The sequence below is a fragment of the Syngnathus floridae genome, chromosome 5 (genome assembly GCF_059516105.1).
Source record: "Syngnathus floridae isolate MCC-2025c chromosome 5, RoL_Sflo_1.0, whole genome shotgun sequence".
Classification (NCBI taxonomy): domain Eukaryota; kingdom Metazoa; phylum Chordata; class Actinopteri; order Syngnathiformes; family Syngnathidae; genus Syngnathus; species Syngnathus floridae.
Window position 1 is genome coordinate 5,135,403 of NC_142417.1, and position 27,167 is coordinate 5,162,569.

The 27,167-nt window shown below is 46.1% G+C and overlaps 3 protein-coding genes and 1 non-coding gene across 4 annotated transcripts; 2 read left to right on the plus strand and 2 right to left on the minus strand.

Annotated features, from left to right (window-relative positions):
• Positions 1-204: 204 nt before the first annotated feature.
• On the minus strand, positions 205-9,624 carry mapk1 (mitogen-activated protein kinase 1). The gene is made up of 9 exons (XM_088376488.1): positions 9,277-9,624; positions 5,477-5,659; positions 5,040-5,229; positions 4,862-4,978; positions 4,115-4,229; positions 3,896-4,027; positions 3,498-3,607; positions 3,294-3,423; positions 205-2,853 (listed from the first exon to the last, which is right to left on the minus strand). The coding sequence occupies exons 1-8, from the start codon at positions 9,417-9,419 to the stop codon at positions 3,307-3,309; spliced, it is 1,107 nt and encodes a 368-aa protein (XP_088232614.1). The 5' UTR covers positions 9,420-9,624; the 3' UTR covers positions 205-2,853; positions 3,294-3,306.
• A 926-nt stretch (positions 9,625-10,550) lies between these two features.
• Positions 10,551-19,864, minus strand: LOC148397690 (early estrogen-induced gene 1 protein-like). Its single transcript, XM_088376482.1, has 12 exons — positions 19,530-19,864; positions 19,115-19,425; positions 14,790-14,910; positions 14,650-14,679; positions 14,184-14,300; positions 14,072-14,118; positions 13,688-13,842; positions 13,264-13,368; positions 12,980-13,178; positions 12,150-12,271; positions 11,857-11,926; positions 10,551-11,795 (listed from the first exon to the last, which is right to left on the minus strand). The coding sequence occupies exons 2-12, from the start codon at positions 19,255-19,257 to the stop codon at positions 11,750-11,752; spliced, it is 1,155 nt and encodes a 384-aa protein (XP_088232608.1). The 5' UTR covers positions 19,258-19,425; positions 19,530-19,864; the 3' UTR covers positions 10,551-11,749.
• A 170-nt stretch (positions 19,865-20,034) lies between these two features.
• On the plus strand, positions 20,035-20,106 carry trnae-cuc (transfer RNA glutamic acid (anticodon CUC)). Its single transcript has one exon. It is a non-coding gene; the product is annotated as a tRNA-Glu (tRNA).
• Positions 20,107-21,125: 1,019 nt separating this feature from the next.
• LOC148397692 (mitochondrial adenyl nucleotide antiporter SLC25A25-A-like) lies at positions 21,126-26,138 on the plus strand. The gene is made up of 10 exons (XM_088376479.1): positions 21,126-21,804; positions 22,678-22,789; positions 22,862-22,949; positions 23,025-23,136; positions 23,839-23,997; positions 24,410-24,562; positions 24,645-24,752; positions 24,900-25,067; positions 25,149-25,293; positions 25,376-26,138. The coding sequence occupies exons 1-10, from the start codon at positions 21,643-21,645 to the stop codon at positions 25,558-25,560; spliced, it is 1,392 nt and encodes a 463-aa protein (XP_088232605.1). The 5' UTR covers positions 21,126-21,642; the 3' UTR covers positions 25,561-26,138.
• The last annotated feature ends 1,029 nt before the right edge of the window (positions 26,139-27,167 follow it).

Genomic DNA, 27,167 nt, shown 5'->3' on the forward strand with positions numbered 1-27,167 from the left:
GTGAAACCAATGTATTTGATTTTAAATATTTCTTGTACCAATATTCTATACGCCTCAAAATGACAAGAGTGACAGTGTACAATATTTTATGTTTGTGCCCCCCCCCGCCAAAAAAATTGAAGATTTTTTTTTAACTTCCAGTTTTGAAATGAATCACTAATGTACACAATGAAAAATAATCCATTGGAAACAAGTGTGGCACTATTGGGGTAAAACATGTTTTTATTGATAATTTTCTAATTAAATACACCAAGAATTGTTTGCGCCAAAGAAAACTGTTTGGCAACAGTGTACATGTTGATTGTTGTGTGGTCCAGTCTCTTCAATAGTGTGTTTAATTTTTCTTTGTGTGTTTTTCTTTTTCCTGGCTTCCAAAAAAACATTGAATAATTCACTTTTTAAAAACAGTCTTCAACAATAAAAGCGAAATTCTTCACACAGTAGCAAAATAAAACTGACCCAAGAAACACAAACAAAACCATGAAAAATTTGAGGCGGACGCACCTTTAAAACAATAGTGGGACCTTTTTTTTTTTAAATCTTTATCTTTCTTCACAAACAATCAAAACATGGTGAGGCAATGAGATCATTTAGTTTCTGATAGAATCAAAACACTCATTGGACAATAAAAATATCTGCACAAAAAGGGAGGGAAAAAATAAAATAGATGTTTTTCTTCGCAAACCGCGCAAGCATACACACAAACCTGCACACGCGCACACACACAGGAGTGGCAACAAATCTTTTCAAATGTACAAAGCTCACTTTTTTCTTTGATTGATCACATCAGAAGCTGCACATGGAATTGTCAAAGAAGGCACAAACAGACAAAAGAACGGAGCACAAGCGCTGATCAGCACACAAACCGTTCCAACGCTGCTGCTTCCCGGTGCCTTTGAACGCCCCCCCCCCCAAAAAAATACACACCTACAGGCCGCCGCTGCCACAAGAGTAGTTGACATTTTTTTAATATATATATATATATATATATATACTCTGCTAACAAAGTACAAAATCAGTTAAAGTCAACTGTTTCCTTTCATTAATGGCTAGGCCATACCCATTTGATTGAAGCTATTTGTAAAAATTTAGGAGATTAGCGACATGGAGCGCTCGCAGGCTGGCATGTTACTCCATGTATGTTGTCAGATAAAACTTTGTTGATCTCGTTTTTGTTTGGGATAAAATGACAACCAAAATACAAAGTTAAATAGCATCTTTGTGCTCCATTTGCAATTTGTGAAGGGTGGGGAAAAAAATCTAAATCTAATGCTGTGCAAAACAGATTAGTAACAAGGATCGCCTGCAGGCTAGCTAGTTAGCTGTCAGCTGATACCACATGTGTATTGTCAACAAAGTTGAGTTCATTTGGGGTAAAACCAGCACCTCTAAAAACAAACTTGCTAGGTTGCTACATTTGTGTTTGGAAGGAAAGCAGCATTACAAACCGAATAATACCAATAAAGCCGGCTAGCTAGTTCGCTATCTAGCTGCCAGCTAGATCAAAGTGAATGTGGTCACAATGCAGATTGTTAGTCTTTCTGCTGCCTTTGTGTTTTAGGGGAAGCAGAATATCAAATGAATTAGCGCCAACAAGACTTGCAAGTTTTATTTGCAAGAAAAGGTTTTCCAGTTGTATTAGCCACAAGAACTGCAGCTAATTAGCTGCAGGCTAATTGAGCCACACAGATTTTGCTAACTCCACTTAGGTCATTTCAAAACGTTGGCAAAATGACAAACTTTGGGTCAGTCCACTCTAGTTCTCAGGGGCTCAATTTCGAATGTTGACCCGCCCCCCCAAAAAATGTGACTCAAATTTGTTTGGATTCAACTTGCTTGATTTCTCGAGGGACACTAAACTACTATTGAGCAACTGAGGTTGGTGCTGCGTTCATGGCTGTGAGGAAAAAACAGCATCCCAAGCCATCCTGAGAAAGCAGCTAATTTGAAGCCCTACTTTTATATATTGAACAGAACCTATGGCCTTTGGAGTTTATATCCTGCATTTGCGACAGTCCTCAAACTATACTCGCAGTTAGTTGTGTAGCTGCCAGTTTAAAGTGCCGTATAAAAAAAAGATTAAAAAAATGGAGCAGAGCTGTTCTTTTTTTTCTTTGCTTCAAGAGTTTTCGTGCCGTAATTAGCGGACAGGGGGGGGGGTTGTAGTCAAAATGAGGCCACTGAAGCACCTTGTTGGAGGCGAAATGGTGAAGGCCCGCGTGGCACTCGACACGCTCTTTCTATACACAGCTGCTAACAGTCATGCAGAAGGGGCACACACTTGTCTTCTCAGATGGGCATGTACGCACACTCAAGGAAAATAGAGTCCGTTTCCCAACCTGAACATATATTGGACTATTTAGAAAGGATAAACTATGGGGTGTGTTTTTCTTTTCCCTTCCAAACACATTAAGACCATTCCGTGCTAACCCACAGAGGCTAAGCAGAAGCTTCATGTACAAGAAAAGGATGATTTTGTATGAGAACCATCAGAACCATGGCTTTTTTTCTGGCTGATAATGTCGACTCTTTGCATAAATGGCTCTTTTTTGGGGGGGAGGGGCTGCGTGATGTGCAGATGACAATCCCAAAATAAGCCTTTTAAAGGAAGTGTGGGTGGAGGAAAAAAAAAAAAAAAAAATCACCCCAAGCTGCGATGGATCCCCAAAAGCCGAGCCCCCAACCCAGTCTCCCACATCCCGGAACGACAAACTGATTGATTCATGACGCCATTCCTGAGCAAAGTGGACTTGATGAGCGACAGCCAAAAATTTTGGGAAGCAAAACCGGAAGTAATAAAACAAAAACACAGCGATAACAGTGTGGAGGGGCGGGGCAGCGGTGAGGAATCATCTGCAGGATGAAAAAAAAAAACAAAAACAAAGAGTGGTGTTACTCTTTTCATTCGTAGTGATCCAAAGCAACATCATTTTGCAACACATGAAAATGTCCACCTGCCCGAGGTCGATTGAGATGCTGCCTTCAAGTTTCATAGGATTTGACAATGTCATTTTAGGGACCTTTTTAAGTGTTGTGTGGCAAAAAAAAAAAAAATTGGTTGTATATGTATTGAACTGGCCTTATATTGTTTCTTTTATCAATATTAAAAATGTGTATTTGGTTGGTATACGCATGTTTTGATGATTCAATGTAGATCGCGTCACATTTGAAAATAGCTTTAAAAAAATAGCATTGTGGTCATTTACAAAAACGGTGAGACTATTGTGCTGTGAGGAGCATTGCTCAGCCATTGCGTAGCCTTGTTGCAAGGCATTCCAAAGCCATTTCCTGACCTGGCGTGAAGCGTTAGGACCGGAACCCGGGCTGGAAGCGTGCTGTCTCCTCAAAGATGAGCTCCTTCAGAGTCTCCTTGGGGAGGTCGTCCAGCTCCATGTCAAACTTAAACGGCGCCTCCGCTACGGGCTGTGGCCAAACGCCAACGTCAACACCGGGGAGTGAACGCTTACCGTTCGTCCTGCGAGGCGTCCGTCACTCACCTCGTCGGTGGGGTCGTAGTATTGCTCCAAGTAAGGGTGTGCCAGGGCCTCCTCCACCTCAATCCGCTTGTGGGGGTTGAAGGTCAGCATTTTGTCCAGCAGATCCAACGCTGACAGAAACAGACAGCACAAAAACAATTGTAATAAAGCCAACTGTCCACAAGAGGGAGCCACAGCAATCACAAGCGTACTTGAGACCAGCCGCAGCTCTGTGCAAAATGCCGTCCGCAACGCAACAGGAATTATATACTAAGTCCCACAACAACAAAGACAGTTAAAATAATCAATGACCACCATTCAGCGTGAATGGCACAAAGCAGTCAAAGAAAACCAAGTCTCCTGTTATGGTGAGGTAACCCGTTGAGGACTTTTGCATCCCTCTGTGTGTTCTGTCAGACCTTTGGCATCAGCGTTGGGGAAGAGGCGGTTCCAGGGTACTTTGCAGCGCAGCGGCAGAGAAAGCAAGTAGTTCCTGGCTTTGATGTTGATGATGCAGTTGAGGTCCTCCTGAGAGGGCGAGCCCAGGATACCTGAAGGACGACAAGATGATTTGTGTCAGGATAGGCGAGAAGACATGGAGACGAAGGCTAAGCAAGCAAACAAAATATTGGCCTGACCCAGAATGTGGTTGAGCTGATCCAGGTAGTGCTTCCCGGGAAAGATGGGCCGGTTGGACAACATCTCAGCCAAGATGCAGCCCACCGACCAGATGTCAATAGACTTGGTGTAGCCCTGAAAGTCATGCCCAATGCAGGACGCATGAGCCAGGTCAGTTGAAAAAAAGACGTCAGATGTGTGCAATGGACTAGGATTGACGGAAACATGTCATGCACATGTACGTGCTTAATATCCTCTTAGATATTTTATTGACGACGGAGCCATTTCAAGAAAGCCAGCATATTTTGTCTGCGATAAAGGCAGCACTTTGGGCAAGACGCGTCAGTGCATTTGCTTGTTTCTCAAAAGTCCTTCAGGGTGTATTCAGACCCCACTGTCAAGTGGTCTCGGTTCGCTCTGTGTGCCGCCCTGGTTATTGCGGTCCAATTGGAGCACAGATCGCCACAAGCGTGATGTGTATACTTCACTTGCAAATTGTACAGTCTGAATAGGAACCGCACCAAACAAAAAATATTAAGTCCGCCTTTGGTCCGGACCAAACAAGCGGACTGAAGGACTTTTCTTAGTCAGCGCAAAGAGAAAGATGAATATGAAACGATTGCTCCGGTGGCCTTGCTGGGTGTCAGGCAGAAGAACTCCCACGTGTGCGTGCAAGTTCTCGCCACCTTTTGCCACAATATGCGGACGAGATTTGTCAAAGTCCATTTTCACCTTTCCTCCCAGTTCAATCGGAAACAAGCGCGTACCTTGGAGTTGAGCATGATCTCGGGCGCTCGGTACCAGCGCGTGGCCACGTACTCCGTCAGGAAGCCCGTGTGGTCGTGGTCCGGGTCGGCCACGCGGGCCAGCCCGAAGTCGCAGATCTGAGGGGCGGGCGGGGTGAGGAGGATGCAAAAAATGGCGGCAGAAGACAGTGGGCCCTACCTTGAGATCGCAGGTGGTGTTGAGCAGGAGGTTGGAGGGCTTGAGGTCGCGGTGCAGGACGTTGGCCGAGTGGATATACTTGAGGCCTCGCAGGATCTGGTAGAGGAAGTAGCAGATGTGGTCGTTGCTCAGGTGCTGCGTCTTCAGCAGCTTGTACAGGTCTGTCTCCATGAGGTCCTGCACGATGTAGCTGAGAGACGTCGTTGAGGAAGCCTCGGCAAAAGTCACTAAATCACCATTCGGGCCAAGTTGGCTTTTGTGTCATCTGCCAAGACCCGCGAGCGATTTCCCATTGGGCTCATCCTTCAGGATGGGGGAGCGAACCATCCAGAAGGAGGAGTCGTCCCATTTGTTCTTTGGACAACTCGTTTTACTTCAAATTGTCAAAATTGAGCGTTACAAACAAGGGGGTGTGGAAAGTAGCGGGTCAAGGATACACATCTTTCATCTGGTCGATGGTGGGCGTGCGTATGATGTCGTTGATTCCGATGATGTTCTCGTGCTTGAAGCGCAGCAGGATCTTGATCTCGCGCAGCGTGCGCTGGCAGTACGTCTGATGCTCGAAGGGGCTGATCTTCTTGATGGCCACGCGAAGCTTGTTGTCACGGTCGTACGCCGAGCTGCGGAAATATCGTTAATGGCGTGGAGCGGAAGCGACGTCACCGGGCCGTGGGGCCCGCGTGGCCCCTCGAGGGCGCGGCTCCTTCGTTCGGGGACTTCAGTTAAGTTCCGTTCGCAATGCGAGCCCAAGACAAGGGCAGCTTGACCTCACTTTCAGTCGACATCTTGTATTTTTGTACAGTTTGACAAAGGAGCCGCACAACAAACTAAAAGCTTGCCCGGTCAAATAATTGTGCTTTGCTACGTCTCATTTTTTCGGTCTTCCAGGGTGACCTGAATCGTGTGTAAATGCGCAATATCAACAGCGACAAACTGGTGTGTGCCCCCCACCCCGGTCGTGTAGTTTTTTTTTTTTTACGCTATGGAGCGCAAAGAACGCCCACATTGTGTAACAGAAGAAAAGCAGTTGCCATGGTGACAACCCAATGTAAACAGCGGCATGCCAGCCTTCTGCCAGGGAAATGTGACTGACCTTCCTTTCCACTTGGCTCTGAAGAATGTGCGCCTGTGTGTGTGTGTGTGTGTGTGTGTGTGTGTGTGTGTGTGTGCGCACGTGGGAGGCAGAGCTGCAAGATTCTGACAACCGTGTGTGCTGCACTCTGCATGGTGTTAACACGTTCATCTTTTGAACGGAGTTATGAGCTGATGAATTCAAACTAATCTGACACACAAACTAACAAATGCATTTCAGTGGACGTTAGGGATTTTCACACTCTCCCAACGTAGCATTTTCCTTTCAAATTGAATGAAATTCGTGACCATTTCCTTGTGTCCATCAGCTCATAAAATACGCTCAAAACCAATTCCAACAAGGAATACGGTGGATGCCAAGAGACAAAATAGGGCGCAACGTTGGCATCTTGCCGGGGGAAAAAAATGAGTCTCCGAATTAAGCCGAGTCGTGACGTAAGCGTGGTGGGCGAGGCCGGTGGAAGATTGGCCACTTTCAAGAATGACACAGAAGCACATGCAAGTCAAAAGGTAATCAGAGCTGCAAAATGTGCACGTAATGCTGTTACCTCAAAGTGTGTGACGAACCGCTGCTTCTCACGAATGGCTGACAGGAGCTCGCGTGTATTTGGTGAGGTGTCCGCGGCGTGCGCCACAATGTACGTTGTCGGAGGCTAGGCATCGAGCGGTGACGCAAAAAGTGAAATCGTTGCCTTGCAAATGATACACCTGATGGCGGCAAAACACAACTTTTGCTCTTTAACATCCAACTGACTCATCAGGATATTACCCCTTTTCTAATTTAGCCATTTTTTTTTCCCACATTGACACAACGTAAGATAAAGAAAATCACAAGAAAATCATACAAGATTTGAAACAATTTTTTGGGGCGGAGCGCAAGTGGAATGTCATGGATGCAAACAAATGCATGTTATTCAGACACCAAGCGACTCTGACGTTCTGACAATGTCCCCTTCACAATATTCCGGTCCAGCAACGATGACAGTCCCGTCAAATTTCCTGCTTCTTAGTCTGCTGCAGTGTTGCCATGGAGACGGGAATGCAAAGGTTTCGCGCCGCATTTGGCGTCGCGTTATGTAATAACACTGTTACCATGACGAAATGGAGGCGGGGGGGGGGGATGTAGATCAGAGGCAACAAAGGGACACCGAGGAGTCCAATGCCGTGCGGAGGCTTTGAACGCTGCACAAGACGACGCATCCGTGAAATGAACCGGCAAAACCCGAATAGCCACGTGCAGTAGTGAGCAATTAGGGAGTAAAGCGAATTTGTTTGCAGTGCTTTGCCACTCTTCGCTGGCACCTTGGTGCCAAAGAAGCATTTCAACCAAGCTGAGGAGCTCCACTCAGACAAAAGCAGTTATTTGGCACCATCTCATGGCTACTGCATGTTGAAGTGAGTTGAGGATATCGTAGACAGACTTTGTGCTTTACGTTCAAGTGGGTTGACTTTGTTGTGGCAAAAGTAGTACCTTGCCACCTTCTCGTCACTGCCGTAAAAGTCCAGATAACGCGTATGAATGTTCACGCAGTCTCCGCCTCAGTCTCAGTCTCTTGTCATTGGCCACAAGGGCAGGGGGGGGCGGCTAACCATGTCACTGGTAGATTGGTTGCCACGGAGACGATGCCGTTCAAGATGATGGCAGGGGTGCCACGCGTCAGCACTTGGACTTCAGGATCATTTCGGATGGCTGTTCAACGCCTTTAACAATCTTGCCCTGTTTTGTCACAAGGGACTTGTTGCCATTGCGTAATCTGGCTGCTCCTTTTGACTCCATGAAAATTATGTTACGAGTGACGTTAGACAGCGCCGATACCTAGATTTGATCATATCGGAAAACAATATCGTGCATCACAAGTGGCCTAGTGGTAGAGTGTCCGCCCTGAGACTGGAAGGTTGTGGGTTCAAACATACTAAAGACTATAAAAATGGCACCCATTGCCTCCCTGCTTGGCACTCAGCATTAAGGGTTGAAATTGGGGGGTTAGATCATCAAGTGATTCCCGGGCGCGCCACCGCTGCTGCTCACTGCTCCCTTCGGGGATGGGTTAAATGCGGAGACAGATTTCACCACACCCAGATGTGTGTGTGACAATCATTGGGTCTTTACCTGTCTTTGTCTTTCTTTACGATAGCAAAGAGAGGGGGAAAAGTCAAAATAAGGCACTTTTGAAGAAAATTGTCAACAATTTTATCATTGTGTCAATCGTTTTGGATGCTTAGAGCAAATGTAATCTGTAAAAAAACAAAAAATTAAAAATTAAATTAAAAAAAAACACCCGACGAATTAATTTTCCCCCCTAAAACAGACAAATGTTCTCCTTGTGGGTCATTACTTTATTGTTGTAAATATTTATTATTCTATAAAAGTTATTCTATCCGGTATATTTTTTTAAATCGGTTAATTAAAGTCAATTAAACTGATTTGACTCGATTTTTAAAGAATATTTTGTCAGCTTCTGAAGCTGATGTGCACCGCTTACACTCGAAACATGGACGCGAAGTACACACACAGGAAATTTAACAAATTAGTGAAAAGGAAATGATATAAAACACTGCAAAGCCATATTGCACCTTTCTCCTATACTTAAAATCATAAAAGTGGATAATACCAACATTCAATCCACTTGCATTGATTTCAGATATACTTTCATTGTATACAAGTAAACATGTTTGATTTTACCTGGCAACAACATGAGCTAGATAGATAGATAGATAGATAGATAGATAGATAGATAGATAGATAGATAGATAGATAGATAGATAGATAGATAGATAGATAGATATGCGCGCGTGTGTGTGTGTGTGCGTACTGAGCTGCAGCGATTAAATCACTTTTTTTTTTCAACAAGGAAATCTGTTGATTGCTCGAAGTGTTAAAATAAAACGCGTTCAATTTTAGTGATTTGAATTGATGAATTTGTGGCTATGTCCAGGTAAATATAGAAGCGACGCAAAATTGATGTCATGTGACAGAAAGAATCGTTTAATTAGACGAGATTTGACGCAATAGCAGCGGCGGCTAGCAAACCAAACATAGCATTTAGCCGTGTGGCTAAGCTAACGGGCTAACCGGAGGTGTGTTCCGGCGAAAACGGCTTCTTGACGTACGTAAGGTGGCTTCGGGGTGCACGGCTTCACTCACCACACCATGCCGTAGGCTCCTTCGCCGATGTAGGACAGATTGCTGTACCGAGGACCGACGTCGAACGCCTGCCCGCGCACCAGCTCGGTCCCCGGGCCGGGGCTGGGGCCACCGGCCGGGGCAGACACCGCCGCTGTCGCCATAATGAGCACAGGTGGGCTTCTTGTTCTTTTCTATCCCTCCGACTTAGTTTAAACCAAAAAGGATGAGGAAACTGATGATTTTTGAGTCCGTGTGGTGCTCGACCGAGGCCTTGAGGGGCGAGCGTGAGAGCGAGTCCGAGGAAGAGTGCACACAGTGCCGCTGAGGAGCTGCGATGGAGTGGTGGGGGGCCGGGCAACGCTAGTGAGTGCAGCAGGAAATAACCACGGTCACGTGACCCACTCCATTTTTTTTTCCCCCCTACCTTTTTTTCCTGCTTCTGGACGACCTGTCGATTCTGCAGCGTGGGAAAAACACTCGATAAATAATTGACAATCCATTGTCGTGTTGGGCATTGATTTACTCAACTACAGAGGGTGCAGGCATTTATCAATGCATCATGCATGGTTAAGATCAATAAAATAAGCAAATACTGTATCATGTCCTTTGTTGACTGCCCCGACACCGGCTTTACAGAAAGCACCTCTGATGTGTTATAAGTGTCGACTGCAGCAATTAGATGTCATTTAGTTTTTCCGGCCGTCGTGTTAACAGACTTAAGGGTCAAGCGGAGCCTTGTGAGTAAACTTCGGCTTGCATTTATTGACGCCACTGCAGCGTGCACGAGACATCCATGCATATTGTCCGGTAATTACTTCTCCGGTAATTGCGAAAGTCATTGATCAGCGTTTTCTCAAAACAACAAATTCAATTAAAGCATTCCAGTTCCTTTGGATGACTGTCAATTTACACACACACACAGAATAATTCAGAATAATGACTATAGCAACTGTGCTGTATTAGGTTAATGATATAAAATATTATTGGTAGTGTATGGAATATATCAAATGTACTAGTCACATTGTGAGCTCCTGGCGAGAACAACCTTTACTTGTATATATTAAAATGCATTTGTGAAAAGAATATTGGTTGACACTGCTCTCTGCTGGTCAGGTTCTGTACATAGTTGTCTGCCCTTGCCCGTGTTTCTCTGGCCATGACTTGAATGATCGGCTGGGTGAAGATCATTCTCCATTTCCAAGCGGCTAAAGACACCTTGGAAGTTGGAAAACTTTGAAATGATTAAATTTTAACATGATTATTCATTTACAATTAAAAACTCCATACACAAGTAATAGAGTGGATTTTTATTCTTTAGATGTGTTACAAAGGTGATGCTCGGTACCTTTGGGTGAATACTATCTTTGTTACGGTATGGTAATACTCTCGTATGAATTTCTAATAGTGGAAAAAACAAAACAGAGGGAAGGTGAGTCGTGTGCACAGCTTAGAACATCCATCCTCCGGACAAAAACCGTCATAGAATAAATGGACAAAAAATACAAAAATGCTTTAAAAAAGAGAGAGTACAAGTATCACAAGAATAATAGGTGGTGTCAACCAGACAAATTAGTGGTTCATCCCCCAAAACGTCAACTGCGTCAAACCATGCGGGTGACTTTCTAGACAACAAAAAAGCAGTGTGACAATCAAACATTTTGTGGGGGGAAGTAAACAGGACTAATTGCCACTATTTTGCTGGAAAGCATTGAAAAAATCCTACAGATGAACAAAACAAATGACAAGAAAGAAAACGCTGCAAGCAGCCAGCTGTTTGTAAACATTTCCTTGCCATTTCTCAAGCTTTTTGTGAACTGTGTTGACTGTAAACACTGGTTTCTCCAACAGGGGGCAGCAGAGTGACCACAGCTTGAAAATGAACAAACAACTTTCAAAAAGGTTGGGGAGGGGGGACGCTCCGAGTTCCTTGGCCGTCATTGGCATCTTTGCCGGATGCAAAGACGCATCGGGCTCACGGGCTCCAAATAGCACGGAACGTGAATAAAATTTGAATAAAAATCCAAGTCAAATAAAATGTGATTGTTTTACAATACTTTCATATTTGTAGAACTTCACAACAGAGAAAAAATGGCTGATTTTTGCCAATTTGGGAGGAGGGCAATGTTTGAATGGGCTTATCTTTGTTGTATGTTGAAACGTGTTAATCTGCAAAAAATGAGAAATATATGATGATTAAAACAAGCTAATTTTTTGGGTGGCGTTCAAAAAGCGCCAACATCAGCCGGACGATTAATCGGTCGCGCCCCACTCGTGACATCGATATTTGATTCAGTTGCGTGGACACTCAATGTTGCCAGCCCGCGCTCCATTTTGCCGATGGTGGCGACGCCGAGGACGCCGCGAGGATCTTAGTGTCTGAAATGAGACGTCCACCTGCAGTTAAAGTGCAAACTGCTGTCTTTCCCCCTGCGCTATCGTCAGACCAGCTGAAGCCGGCAGGGGGCAAAAAAAAAAAAAAAATCCCTCCCATCTAGCGGCTCTCGATGACCACAGGCTCATAGCCGCCGGCCGGCACCCTGAGGGGACACAGCGAGTGGTCAGAGTTTTTCCAAAGACACAAGACGGAGACGCGCTCACCTGTTACCCAGTCGAATGGCGCCGAGCGCCGTGCTGCCATCTCGGTTGACGAACAGACGCAGGTTGCTGTCTGCGGGATGTGACAACGGATGCTACGTTAGTGCTAAAGAAGACGTCATAGCTACGGGCACGTTGCGATCCATCCCATTTTAATCAATGTAATATTAAAACAACTCTACATGTTATGTTTACAAACATTATTTTAATTCAACTATTTAAGAAAAGAGCCTGAGTTGGATTATATCTTGCATCAAAGATTTATTTTATTAAACATGAATAGCATTTGTGAAGACCTTCAGTGTTGCTGACGTCCTCAAAGTTTTGGCTCTGGACAATCTTCTCTACAATGTCGTCGGCGTCCATGCGTGTGTCGTTCACCCAAGATGGCTGACTCTCCACAGAGTCCTGTTTCCTCCTGAAAGTCACACACAACTTTGCAGATCGATTGGGTTGGGACACATTGCTTGTTTTCAAGACATCCATTCACATGATTTTTGTTCTTTGAATTTGCTTTTTTTTTTTTTTAAAGTGCTGTTTGGTTTGCACTCGCTATGGTGAGCGCCACAAGTGGCACGGTGATGACCAACATGATTGCGTAATAGGTAGGAACAGTCACAAATGTAATTATATTGAAAGACAGCAAAAAGAGTATGCACGCCTCAATATGAGAGCGCCGGACAAAAAGTTTAACAAGCCAACTGCGACCCTTTCGAGAGGCACTCGAGCGAGGTACGGCAAGCACACGATGAGCAAGCTCCGACGACATTTTTAACAACATTTGGGCTTTTAGGTTTCCTTTTCTCATGTAAATTGGCGCTTAACATTATCTTGTCATCTAAATTTGCATTTTTTGATCAAAATTCATGCAGATATTTTGCTCACAAGATTAAGGTTTTTATTTTTTTTAAGTCCCGCATCAAGTTCAACCTTAAGTCAATGTGTGCTGTTAGCTCAATCTATGCTCAAGATTTTGATCCAAATTCATGTTTACAAATTTTTAAAAAATCATAAAAACGGGCCTGCGGTTCTGATCATTAAAAAATGAATAGATAAATAAACCATTTCAATTGACCATATGCAATTCTTTGGGCCACTTTTGACATCTACAACGGTAGCCTTGTACCTGGGGGGCCTGTTGGTGGGCAGAAGCAGCCTGGGAGGTCGCGGCGGTCTGTCCGGGCGCCCAGCGTCTCTTTCTCCGTCGGCGGGGGCGTCTGCGGCAAAGCCCACCGGACCCCCCGAGGCGCTGCTGCCGGTGGAGGTGTTCCTGCGGTGCGTCAAGTCCGACAGGCTGGATGAGCAGGAATGCTCCGTGCTGTAGCCTGCGGGACACAGGAGAGACACGGCGAGGGGGGGGTCAGCTAAAGCTAGGTGCAAGGCTAGTCGCGTCTGGGAAGAAAAACAAACCAGAAATTTTGCTGTGCTGGCTGGCGTAGCTGGAGTTGCGAGAATGTCCCGATTGGAAAAGTTCTCCGGGAAGGCACGCGTTACCTTCAGGGTCTTCCGGAAAACCTGAGCGCAACAAAAGCACACACTTTTTGGAATCTTAGACAAAACCTTTGTAGTTATCTACAAATGCAAGTTAGTTTTTTTTTTATTCAAAATTTGATCAAACAATTATTTTGTAGTTGAGCTTTCAAAAGGTTTGGGAACTAAATTCTGATTTTTGTTATTGAATTGTGGACTGAGGTTATTTTTGTAGCTTGAAAATGTTGGTGATGAAAGTTGTGTTTTGTGAAAAGGCTGGGAGCATTTTGTAGACGACTAAACTTGCACTGGAGATTTTTGTCATCCAAAAATGTCGCCCGTTTAAATGTAATTGGACGCGTACCTGAGCCGACGAGGGAGGGCCGATGTTTGGGCGTTCGGCTCAGGGAAATCCCTCCGGGTGGCCCTGGTTCCGCCTTGGTTCCTTCCCCCTTGCAGTCCGGCTGCAGGGCGTGCTCGCGTCGCGGCACCGAGACGCTTTTGGCCGTGCCAGCTGGACTAAAGGAAGTCAGAATGCACGAGCCCAAGCCCCATTGGTAAAGATATCATGCATGGTTCTGCTACGGAAGAGTATCTCATCATTATTATTGTGCTTGCATTACAATATCACAAAAGCTAAACAATCTAGCAAAAGTCATTGAGGAAGCTGGATTTCACGGGAGGACGAGAGATGCATACAAGTCTGTCATCATTGTTTTCTTTGGAAACAAAGAAAAGAACAACTCACGTTTTAAAACAGGGGTCGCCAGAAAGGAGGGTCATACCAATGATTACCTGCGAGAAAAAAAAAAAAAAACAGTTGGCGAGGCTTTCGGCAGAGATGGGCGAGCCATGCTCACCTTGAGAATGGAATTGTCCTGCCGTCGGTTCTTGGTGTCGTAGCCCTCCAGCAGGCAGCAGCGCACCGTGGAACCCGAGCCGGCAAATTCGGCCATGTTGAGGTCCGCGAAGCCCAGCTGGGGACGGACGGACAGACGGACGGACGTCACGAGCGGGCGTGATACGAGCACGCGCGGGAAGACGCTTGATATCGATTCACGCTCGAGATGTTTTGCTGGCGATGGAAGAGTTTTGGAAGGTAACTTGAAATGTAAAATTTGCACAACGTTTATGGCATAAGGAAATCTGCCGTCTCGTTCCCTCTTTGTGCTGTGGCGGAAGCGGCTTCTGTTTTTCTTCTAGGAAGCCTCACTTCCAAGGAGGGAAGTCTAAATGTGGCCACTCGCAGGAAGCGGTGCTCAGCACCGGAACTGCAAATGTTTTATTTCTGTATCTGGGGTCACCCGGCGCCAGCGAGTCTCTCACCTTGGCATACGTTTTCCCGCCTTTCAGCTCCTGCAAGGGGGGGGGGGGACAGTCACTAAACGAGCCCACGTTTGAGCTCGCGGCCTAGAGGTGACACAACGTGTAGAACATTGACGGCCATTTTGTCTCGCTTCACTTACCTTCCTCACAGACACACGGCAGACGGAGGGGTCCAGCACGCCCGTGTGCGGGTTTGCGCTCAACTTGGACACAAAGGAGAACCTCTTTCTCCATCGTACGCAGTTCTCACGCACCTCCTCCCTGCCCGCATGCAAACACTCGATTAATGGCAAGTCACAAATAAAGGCGTGCAGTGGGGAAATTGGGGAACCGCATGAAACTTGCCAGCCATGTCTACCGTAGGCAGATTCACCAAAAAGTCACAATGTGTGGCTAACTGTAATACCATATGCAACCAGCAGAGGTTTCCGTTGTTTTCAGTAATAGTTATGAAGTCAGCAATACGGAACGAAGAAGACAGACTTACTTCCCGGTCAATGGCGATGTGTGAAAAATAAAGTTGGAGCGCAAGCTTGTTGTTCAAGACAAAGTTTGGTCATTTACAAAGATGAACAATACATGGTGAGAGAAGTAAAGTTGTGCAATTGAAAATGGAGACACCGCGGCCACCGGTTTACCCTATACCAGTGGTTCTTAACCCGGGTTCGATCCAACCCTAGGGGTTTGGTGAGTCGGTCTCAGGGGTTTGGCAGAGCCTCCACTGTGGAGGTCCAAACATACCTGATTTATCGTGGAAATTTGTGATGACGCATGGTCTCGCAATGGCAACAGCAGAAGTCACGCTGATTTGCAGGTGTGTAGTTTGTGGTGAGTTGTGTTGGTTTTGTTCTTTGAACAAGGTGATGTTCATGCACGGCTCATTTTGTGCACCAGTAACAAACATCGATGTCTTGAATTTAAAAAAATATATCGATTTTTTTTTCACTAAAGAGGGGTTCAGTGAATGCACATATGAAACTAGTGGGGTTTGATGCGTGTGTGTGCGTGCGTGTACACACAGAAAAAGAACAAGAACAAACAGCTGAGAATAACCCTGGACCCAAACATGAAGTGTGAAAAAATTTGCAAGTGAAATGGCAGGAGCCAAACACTTGTCAAAGCTGGATGCAGTGCGAGGATTCTGGCAAATCAAGTTGGATTAGAGAAAAGCTCACGTTGTTGCACTTTTGGCAGATACAGATTTCTAAGAATGCCTTGTGCTCCGAACGTCCGAAACGTTGCCGTTAAACAAACGCAAGCAAGAGTACACGGGCGGACGCAGGTCGTTATCATCCACACTGAGCAGAAACACAAACAAGAAATGTCAGAGACAGCAATACAGAGGAAGCGGTCGTGACGTCGGAACCGGCTCGAGGATGGCGGCTCGGGTCAAAACAAAACACAAGCATGGAAAGGTTTAGCCGGGCAATGAACTTTTTTTCGTGCTGGAAAAGACAAAGCAAGGAGATAGTTTTCCATCCCCATCTTGCAATTATTCTTGACCAATAATCTGTGATAAAATTGGTATATAAATGTAAAACTAATATGCTGCTGTATTTTTGTATACATGGTCTTTTATATCAGTTTCTAATGTTTTTTCAATTGAATATTTGTAGTATTTCACGTCCTATATCTTGCTATTAATGAACATTTTGGAATATACGCTTTGTTGTTTCTAAAGCAAGTACAGTGACATCTGCATCCACTCGCACGTGTCTTGACCTTTAACAATTCATCTTGTTTCAATCAAGATGTTTCTTTACTGTAGAAATGGCGCGCCGGCACCCCCCCCCCCCGTACGCACGATATGCAAATGAGGCAAAAATCAAGCCGAAAACAGGAAGCAGCTGCTGGAAAGCGGTCGCTGCGGGCTAACCTCTGGCCGGAGAGAGGTTCCCGCGCTTTGCTCTACGAAGGCTGGACAAATCGACCCATTTGGTATTTCAGACATGCGTGTTTTGGCTTTTTGTATTTTTTGCAACCCATTTCATCCCAACTCTGTTTTTTTTTTGGTTTTGGCAGAGCTCCTCATATAGCCAGCTGTTTTGGGGCATTTTGATGGATCTTTCAAATTGGCTTTCCGACAATGACAATATAAGCATCGTAACTAACAAGGGTGCTTTCACCCAAAAGCAAGTTTATTCCTAGTTTTTCTGTTCTTCCCTTTCTGACAAAAAAGCGGAGAAAACAAGCCTTTGGTAGAAAACAAACATGGCCAAAAGAAGAGAAAAAATTTGATGCTACAATGTTCTTTGTGACATCTACAACTAAAGAAAAACTAAACTACAAATAAATAAAATAAATATAAGCTAAAAAATAAAAGTAAACAAAACTGAAAAGGGGCTTTTTTTTTTTGACATGAGCAAAGGGGCTCAAGTGTGGCTTTTTGACATAACCATTTGCTGTTTACTACCTGAACTCTGTCATCTTTTCCCAAGACGCTATATCAAACATTTTTTGAACAAATGTTTATGGCCACTGCAGGAGGGTGCGGAAAACATCCCCGCATGATAAGTTCTCACACACGTGTGTGCTGAAGAGTCCGGATGAGGTCACGGTGCGGCACAAATCATTTGAGTAATCACACCCAATCCTCTTTTGGCCCTCTCGGGCAGGCCTTTTTTCTCTGGCCATCACGACATGTGATTCGTGTTAATGGCCCGGGAGAAGGCATCGCATGGAAGACGTACACAAGCAGGACATTTGGAGCGGTTCAAATTGCCAACATTCCACTCGGAAAGCCTTTCAAGCTGGCTGCTGGTCGGAGGAACTTTTTTTTCCTCACGACAGCCGTTCTCAATCACGGTAGCGTTCAAGTCGAGCTTTGGCTCTGCTGGGAAGGGCGTGCATATTAACAACAACCAATGACATTTTTGTCTACACATTCAATCCCGGATTACGTGCTCATAAAAATTTGTTTGTCTTTCTTTCCATGGGGTACGGGTCTGAACATGACAGGCAGTGAATGGAGTTTAAAAAAAAAGAAAAAAAAGTTACAGTTTTGTCTCCTCCATTTGCAGCTGGATGGCCGTGTCTGTTTGATTGACAGAAGCAGGCGGCGCATGCGTTTTATCGACAAATACCCGAAAGGGGGTGTGACCGTGGGCAGGAATGACAAATTGACAGGCGCCAGAGGAGGCCATGACCAGGTGACAACCCGATGTGAGGGGGTCTCAATGTCCATGAGTGATTGACAGACGGTTGGGTTTGATTGACAGTCTCGGCGTAGGGTTGTCAGTGAACAGGGACATTGGCCGATGTGCAGGGTGGGGGTGTAAAAAAAAAACGTGCATTGACGTGCCAAGCTGATTGGAGGAGAGAGGAAGCGAGAGTAAGAGAGATAATTGTTTGTTTCAATATGATAATCGGTTATGTAAGATCCAGAAAGGCGGGGGCGTGGAAAGAGGACGCTGAGAGGGTCTCGCTCAGACAGGTCATATCCGTGGCCGGGTAGAGGAGTGGTCTCGAACAACAAGTCGTCAAAGAAAAGCAGGCGGTGTGTAACATTATTGGAGACGTTGCAGAACGCGGGAGACGCAAATGCACGCACGCACTAACAGCAAGAGGCCGCCGTGCGGTTTTGTGCTCCCGTTATAGCATATTTTTGTCGTCCCAACACGCATTTCTGGAGGGCCTGGCGTCAAATGTACGATCCGTGCTCTTGTGTCAGTGCCGAGACATGTGAAAACGAAAAGAGAATGCAATGAAGAGATACGGGAGATGCATGATGGCACTTTGAACGTGTGCAAAGATGCAATGGTGCAAAGGTGTAGCCGGTTGGCTGCATTAAGATCATTTGGTGCCTGGCAAAAAGAAGAGCAATTCAGGAAATCTGTTTTGGACATGGGTGAGGCTATTGTGGTGCTTTTTGGGCAGTGGCGTTTTGCAAGTTGAAAAAACACAACACGATGCCGTTTCTTTTAAGATAAGTCACCAGATTCCTTCATTTGTCCCACACGGGGAAATTCCTTTAAAACCAATTCTGACAGCCCGACCTCGTCTTTAACGACTAACACCAACTTTTTGCTCGAGCCTCACCGATGAAATCCTAAACCTGTATTGAAATCCTACTTGGAAACTCCAGCCCTGGATTGAAACCCTACTTTAAGATCCTACGCCAGTTTGACGGGTTTCAATGTGGTGATATGGTTTCAAAAGCCGTGGTCGGGAATTCAAGCCGGTTCGAGCCGCAGTCAAGTGGGGGTTTCAAGACGCCTTCGCGAGGACTTTCAGAAATGAAGTATTGTATTTCAGATTGAATTCGAGCATTGCGCCGGTTTAAATGTGGCTCAATGTTTGGTTTGAGGCCCGAACCCGGTCCGGTGTCCAAGCCTTCATTTTAAACCCCAACCTTTGTGTGAGTTGCAATGCTTCCGGCGGCGGCAGCAGCTCGACAACAAACTACGTCAACAAAACACAACAACAGCAGTATGTTTTTTTAAAGGTCAACAAAATGAAAAGTGACCTGGAGGAGGAAGCGACGAAGTCTCCGTCCAGCAGGCGAACTTTGCAGAAGAGAACCCCGTTGACGAAAGGCACTGCACTCAGCTCCTCCAGCGTTAGATGCGTCTGGAACTTGAATTTCTTCTTTTTCGCGAAGAAGGCCATTCCGCCGCTATCCTTTGTCGAGCCTTCGGTCGCGTGAAAAGCCCCCCAAACTACAAACCGCCCCGGAAGGGACCTTCGTGCTGGGGGTAGTGTTTTATTCCAGATTTGGCCGAGGAGCCGCTCGCTCCTCTGCTTTCGTCGTCTTCGGCGACGAGTCAATGCAGAAATCTAAAAACAAACCAAATGACTGTGTTAAAGTCAACATTTGGTGGCCTGAAAGTCACAAGGGATTTTAATAAAACAATAAACGTGAGTCGAGAACAGTGACCAACCTGGAGACATTTCCACCCCCGGTTACGATTATCCCAAACGACTCAAAACTTTCCCACCGTCGTCGAACAGGATCGATCCAGCCAGCGTGAGGGGGGTGGGGGTCGGTTCAAGCTAACTCAGCAAAGCACGACCTTTCGGATTTACTTTCAAAATGAAAAAACAGTGTCAACCAGAGTCAACCAAAGTCGCAAAACAAAGAACAATCACATCTAAACTATACATATTTCGGTGGGTTAAATCTCCAAAATTCAATTATTTTTGATCCTTCAAAAACACACCGCGGTAATTGAATCTCCTATCTTTTATTTTTCAAAGGAAAAAAAGATACAATTTCCGCGTATTGATGTAGTATTACAGACTTGCTTGCGTAGGTAGGTCAAAGTGCGGGCTCAAAGCGGTAAAACAGCGTCCTTTAGTGGCTGGCGCCTGTATATGCTATTTTTGACGCACCACATTCCCAGGTTGTAGTTACAAATCTAAATGCCTAGACGCTGGCGAACACATTCCCTGGTGGTCTAGTGGTTAGGATTCGGCGCTCTCACCGCCGCGGCCCGGGTTCGATTCCCGGTCAGGGAACACAATTTTTTGTGATTCAAAGAAGTTGCCTGACCCCACAGTATCTCAGCATGCTGATATTTATATATATGAATCTCAACTATGGATACGCAGATTACCACAAAAATGTTACCCACTATTCTTACTCCTGTATCTATTCACATATTTGTAAAAATAAACGAGAGTTTGTTTCCATTTCTTCACAATGCTGGCGCTTTTAGACCAGTCATCAGATTATCGCTGTATTTTAAGGCATACAATGTATTCTGTTTATTGCATGGAGGGTCGCCATGTATGTTTGTTTTGTGCTCCACAACACTGCTAACTATCGTGGATTTTGTCATTCATTCACTCACGCATTGGCCCCAAAAGAACACCTTGTTGGTGACTTTTTGTCTCATCATGTTTTTGCGGGTCAAAACAGAGCATGTTATGACAGACGCTGCCCCCGCTATCTCCCCTCACCTGCATCCTGTATCTTGATGTTTGTGCGATTCCGCAGGTTAAAGTGCGACTGACGTGTGACGCAAGTGAAACGTCGACGACAAAATGTTTGCCGTGAATCAGGGTAGGTAGGTAGGTAGGTAGGTAGGTAGGTAGGTAGGTAGATAGATAGATAGATAGATAGATAGGTAGGTAGGTAGGTAGGTAGGTAGGTAGGTAGGTAGGTAGGTAGGTAGGTAGGTAGGTAGGTAGGTAGGTAGGTAGGTAGGTAGGTAGGTAGGTAGGTAGGTAGGTAGGTAGGTAGGTAGGTAGGTAGGTAGGTAGGTAGGTAGGTAGGTAGGTAGGTAGGTAGGTAGGTAGGTAGGTAGGTAGGTAGGTAGATAGATAGATAGATAGATAGATAGATAGATAGATAGATAGATAGATAGATAGATAGATAGATAGATAGATAGATAGATAGATAGATAGATAGATAGATAGATAGATAGATAGATAGATAGATAGATAGATAGATAGATAGATAGATAGATAGATAGATAGATAGATAGATAGATAGATAGATAGATAGATAGATAGATAGCTGTAGACAATATAAACATGTACACGACAATAACAAAAGAGAGGAAGCGAATTGGTCTGATTACGGTAAATAGATAGGTTTACTAATTAATAAATTAATACTAGACTTGTCTTAATGAAAATGTCTCTAGCTTTGTGTGAATAGTGTTGTTTTAAATCATTACGCGGTTCTTGCCTTGACATTGATTAAACAGCCCATTTGGTCACCTCGGCCGCTTCTGGAGGCGTTTGAGTTAGAGGACACATCTGATTGGTTCATTTTTGACACGCTGGACAGAAACGAGCATGGGATTGGGCCCCACAGCCCAATTCTTATGCAACTTCAAGCCGAGCCAGTCAATGAGCAAGCATCCCGATTGGCTAGTAGTAAAATGACGTAGATTTATAACTGGAAGGGGAGGGGCATCGCAACATTCTTTAGAAGCCGGCTTCTCGTGACTCACCGGTATTTCGATAGTCCGCCGTGAAGGAGCAGCTTGCACGCGTCTATTTATTTATTTATTGGAGTTTAACTTGCAGTTGACGGAACCAAGCATGCTTGCCCTGTGCCTTTATGTCCCCGTGTCCAACTCCGACCCGGTGGAGGTGGACTACTTCGAATCGAACGGACTTCCGACCGAACTCAATTCGCTCTTCAACAAACTCAGCGTGTTCCTGCCGTCTCAAGAGTTTTCCACCTATCAGCGATGGCGAAAAGTAAGAAAATAATATCACAAATTGTATGGTGGAGATATTTACGCGCACTAGAGCTTGGAATAATACGTAGAAGTTAGAAAGCTACTTGATTTACCGTCATTGATTGAATCTGTCTGGGCGCCGGCCGGCTTAGCTTAGCCAAGCTAGCACGAAAGCCTTACGAGTAGGCCGCAGAGCTCGCCGCGCTCCAGCTGCCACGACGTTGTACGTTTTCCGATCTCCGAAAATTCCAATTTTAATAACTAAACGATTCCGAAAGTGGTTATATATGTGTACAGTGCAATTAGTTGCTAGCTGTCCCGTTCGGTAAATGCTGGACCCGCCTTTCCGAGCAAGTCGCCGGGAACTTCTCATTCATTGCCACACGTGACGTCACAGAGATCCTTTATTATAGATTGAAGAGGAATCGCTGAAGCTTAGTGTTGTTGTTGTTGTTGTTGTTGTTTTCTTATGCTGCACTGTTTTAAAGTATGCAAAGTTGAAGTCGTACCGACTCTTCAAAAGTTGCATTTCCATGCAATTTTCTTACCAGATATTTTTGAGGAACAAGCTTGCCATAGCAGCAGCTGACTTTCTTGCTTAAAAGTTGACATTTGTCCGCCCTGTGCGTGCAGCTGATTACCGCCTGACAAATCAGGCCAGGTCGGGTGTCAAGATGTTACGTCAGTGACAGTGACCTGCTCTCGATTTAGTTTGAGACGGGATTACCGACGTCGGCGGCCTCTGCAGTTCTCGGGTCAAAGATAGAGCGGTCGTGGGGCAGCATTTATGGGTCACGGTGGCAATGGTTGACTTTAAATGGGCAAAATGGGATATGACTCGATACGGGCATCCGTTTCATCAATCTGTAATCTGTGCGCGACTGACCCACAGAAGACCAGGAGGGAGCCCGACATGTGCGATGACCGGCTGGACTTTGAGGAGTTTGTGCACTACCTGCGAGACTATGAGAAAGACCTGAAGCTGGTGGTCAAGAGGAATGCAGGTGAGTGTCTCAGTTGTGCTCAGACCTCCTGTCCTCCGCGTGTCCCCGTATGAACCCCTTTTCATTCTCAAGGCCGGGTGGACAGCAAAGAGTTCATCCAGGCTCTGCGAGACATCGGCGTGCACATTTCACATCATCTCGCCGAGAAAGCCCTTCGGAGGTAACGGAGTGGATTCTACATTTCTTTTATGCGTTTTGTGTGTGTGGCTTGAATTTGCTCATTTTGGTGTTTTAGCGTGGACAAGAACGGCATCATAACCATCAGCAGTAAAGAATGGAGCAAGTACTCCACGGCGGAGGAGACGGAGAGCATCCCCGAGATCATCTTGTACTGGAAGCACTCCACGGTGAGTTGCTGAGCACAGGAAAGTCAACCAAGCGCTCATGCCATTCCATTCTCAGTCGGTTCTTGAGCACACGGTTTATTTAGGAATGATTATCGGCTCCAAAGTGCACCTTCCTGTCTCGGCTAAATGGGCCAATTAGGAGGCACAACCCCGGGAAGGAACCCGGCCTGTGCGTCAGCGCTTAAGCTCCGGTCGGATTATGCGTGTCGCTTATGTAACGGCATAAAAATTGCCGCCGGCGCAAAGAGCAGCTGCCGGCAGCTCCCACGGGTGCTGCTAATGAGCACCTGGTGCAACGAGTTTTTTTTTTTTATTAACCTGTTAAATGGCACATTGGGCTTACTGGTTGATTGCGCCGCGCTTTGGCCTTTAGGTGAACCCGACCCTGGCGTTGCAACGAGTCCCCTGCGTTGCCAATGCCAACATGGCGATTGCACGCTGGAACCTAAGTCCACTTGAACAGAAATACACAAAACAGAAGTACATTTGGGTACTTTCAGAAGCCTCCGACACGGCTATTTCATTTTTGGGGTTCAAATCGAGCTCCTTTATTTCTTTTTGGATGTCCTTTCATTTTAGGCCATTAAGTAGCGGCACACAATTGTTTAAACTCTTTGAAAGAAGGGGAAAAAGTGCTTCAAGAACAGCCTCACCTTTGTTTGAGAGAAAGCAACAGCTCCGTGTTCGTTTTGTAACGGGCAGATCTTTGACGTGGGCGAGAACCTGACCGTCCCCGACGACTTCAGCATAGAGGAGAAGCAGAGTGGAATGTGGTGGCGTCACCTGGTGGCAGGCGGCGGAGCCGGCGCAGTTTCCAGGACGTGCACGGCACCTCTGGACCGGGTCAAAGTCATGATGCAGGTAAGGGGGTCACCGCCGTTGTGTAACTCCAGAGGAAAGTGGAGCATCTTATCGGACCTGTCGTTAGTCAAACGTGGTTTTATCTCCAGCTATGAAACAAGAGTTAATATTTAAATGGAGCGGGGGGTGAGGGGCACAGAGTCTGAGGTCCAAGCGGGCCTGCCGCCGCCACCCTTCCTGCGTCATTGCCGGCCGGCTCCAAGGTCCTCGCTTGCGTCAACGGCCTCCAGTTGGCCGCTCGTGCTCACCTTTTACCCACGTAACGCTTTGTCCAACTTTGGTCACAATTTGACATGAAGACTAAATATTCCATATTGAAAACTGATAACCACCAGCTTCACGCTAACATCATGAGCAAGCCTTTCGCTGGGCAAAGGAGTTTTTGTTTATTAACGAGGTGGTGTCCCTGTAGGTGTACGGCTCCAGAAGCAACAACATGTGCATCATGAGCGGCCTGGCACAGATGATCAAGGAGGGTGGCGTGCGTTCGCTGTGGCGAGGCAACGGCGTCAACATCATCAAGATCGCGCCCGAGTCGGCCCTCAAGTTCATGGCGTACGAGCAGGTATGCTGCGGGGCAGGACGGCACGGCGACTGCCCGTACATGAAACGTGAGCCGGCTGACATCTCTGTCCCGTTTGCCGCAGATCAAACGTCTGATCGGCAGCGACAGGCAGACCTTGAGCATCTCTGAACGCTTTGTGGCCGGATCGCTGGCCGGAGTCATCGCCCAGAGCGCCATCTACCCCATGGAGGTGAGCACCATCACCGGTTGAAGGGGGTGTTTTGTAATTCATTAGGGCCCGGACGGTATTTCGGCCCACTCCTCCACATCTTTGAAGTAGTGTTCAGAAAATGCAATCTGTGCAAATGTCTTCTTGTTTTACTTTTTAAATCTCTAGGTGCTGAAAACGCGCCTGGCTCTGAGAAAGACGGGCCAGTACGCCAGCATCTCGGACTGCGCCAAGCAGATCTTCCGGCGAGAGGGCCCGGCGGCGTTCTACAAGGGTTACGTGCCCAACATGCTGGGCATCATACCATACGCTGGCATCGACCTGGCCGTGTACGAGGTGAGCAAGCGCCGCCGCTCACCCCCCTCCACGGACGGCCCCGTTCCCTCGCTAACTTGGCATCACCCCGTTGTCCACCAGACCCTGAAGAACGGCTACCTGCAGCAGTACGGCGCCAGCGACGCCGGTGTCCTGCTGCTGCTGGCCTGCGGCACCGTGTCCAGCACCTGCGGCCAGCTCGCCAGCTACCCGCTTGCTCTGGTCAGGACGCGCATGCAAGCACAAGGTGAGACCCCCGCACTCGTCTCAAGTCTCGACATGGAAAGGCGCCTGACTGAAATCCCAAATGACGCTTGCTCCTTTTGCAGCTGCGACGGGCGGCGGCCAGCAGGCAACCATGACGGCGCTCTTCCAGCAGATCCTGCGGGCCGAGGGTCCAGCCGGCCTCTACCGGGGCCTGGCTCCCAACTTCCTGAAAGTCGTCCCCGCCGTCAGCATCAGCTACGTGGTGTACGAGCACATCAAGACGCAGCTGGGGGTCACCTCGCGCTGACCGCGAGCCACCCGCCACGACGGGTTCAGTGTGCAGCTCGATCTCATTCTGTGAATGTCAGCTGACACAAGAGAGACAGGAGGTGGCCCGTGTTGGCCTGCTGCTATTTGTTACGGTTGCATAAGCGACCGCAACCCGAGGACCAAATGTTGGGAGGCAAAGCGCCGTTGTGATCGGGGTGAGCTATTTTTGCACAGTTTGTTCTCTCTGCTGCCACACACTATTTATTTCCATTCACTATTTATTCTTTTATTGTCGAGCGGGACTTCAGCGTTCCCTCTGTGTACGCGTGTGTGTCCAAGAGAGTCAAATTGTGCTTTTAAAAGAGAAGCCTTAATGAAGAGTGGAAAAATGATTATTTGGAGAAGAATTGTCCTAATGTTCACCTCAGGATTTTTTTTTTTGGGGGGGGGGGGGGGTTCTTCGAGGGTTTTGACTAAAGAAACAAATGAGCAACTAATTGCACTTTAAAGCCTTTGAATGTCACAGCAGCCCAGCTATTACAGGTAACTTACTTTTTGTTTTATAGTATTTTTAAGACTTATTTTCATGCAAATAAATGCAGATTCTTGTTAAAATGTGCCGAGTGCTTTTGATTGTTCTACCGTCATAAACAGTGCTCCTTCCCATGTTAAAATTAAGCAAATTCTAATTTTCTAAACCAAAAATGTATCCCATAATTGAAATAATTCTGCACAATTCTTTACCAGAAATGATTGAGACATTCACTCACTCCCTAATCTTGTTGGCCTGTCTTTTATTTTCCAAATTCAGTTAAATGTGCAGCCATCCGATGGCCCAAAGTAGAAACGCACCAAAACCGAGAACCGATTTGCATCTTACATTTGTATAACTATCATTATCAGGAAAATGTATACAAGTTTTCGGGCTCAATTTAAATTTATTTCTGAATTGCTGCACATCAAACCTGAAGGAAGCTCACATTTTGGAGAGCTTACTTAGATAATAGTGACGTTCTTTTGCTCGAGCTACCTGAATAATTAAAGGAGCTGCAGATGTCCGAGATGGCACCAATGCAAATGGTGATGAATCAAATGACCCTCACTTTTTTGACCCAATTCACTGTCCATATTTCTCCACTGTCACAATTCCGAGAACGCAAAGCCACGCAATTACACACTTTGTAGAGCAAAAAATATTTTCAGACACATGACACGCATTGAGGTCCAAAAGGGCTTTACCTCATTTTCATGAGGAATAGCACACATGACTTTTGAGTCAACATTTGAGTCACACATTGAGGGGTTTTCAGTTCATGCATGACCTTTCAATTTCCGTCAATGTTGAAGTCACAAGGAGCAGGCCAAGGGCTTTCCTCTAGTGTGTATCCTGATGTGTAGCAGCATACTTTGCTTTTGACTGAAAGCTTTACCACAGAATGCACAGCTAAAAGGTTTTTCTCCTGTGTGCATTCTCATGTGTGAAGCCATGGTGGTCTTATGTGTGAATTTTTTGGGACAATTTGAGCAACTGAAGGGTTTCTCTCCTGTGTGTATTCTCATGTGTATTTCCAAATGCTCCTTTCGAGAGAATCTTTTGCCACAAGTTGCGCAACGAAAGGGCTTTTCTCCCGTGTGTGTTCGGAG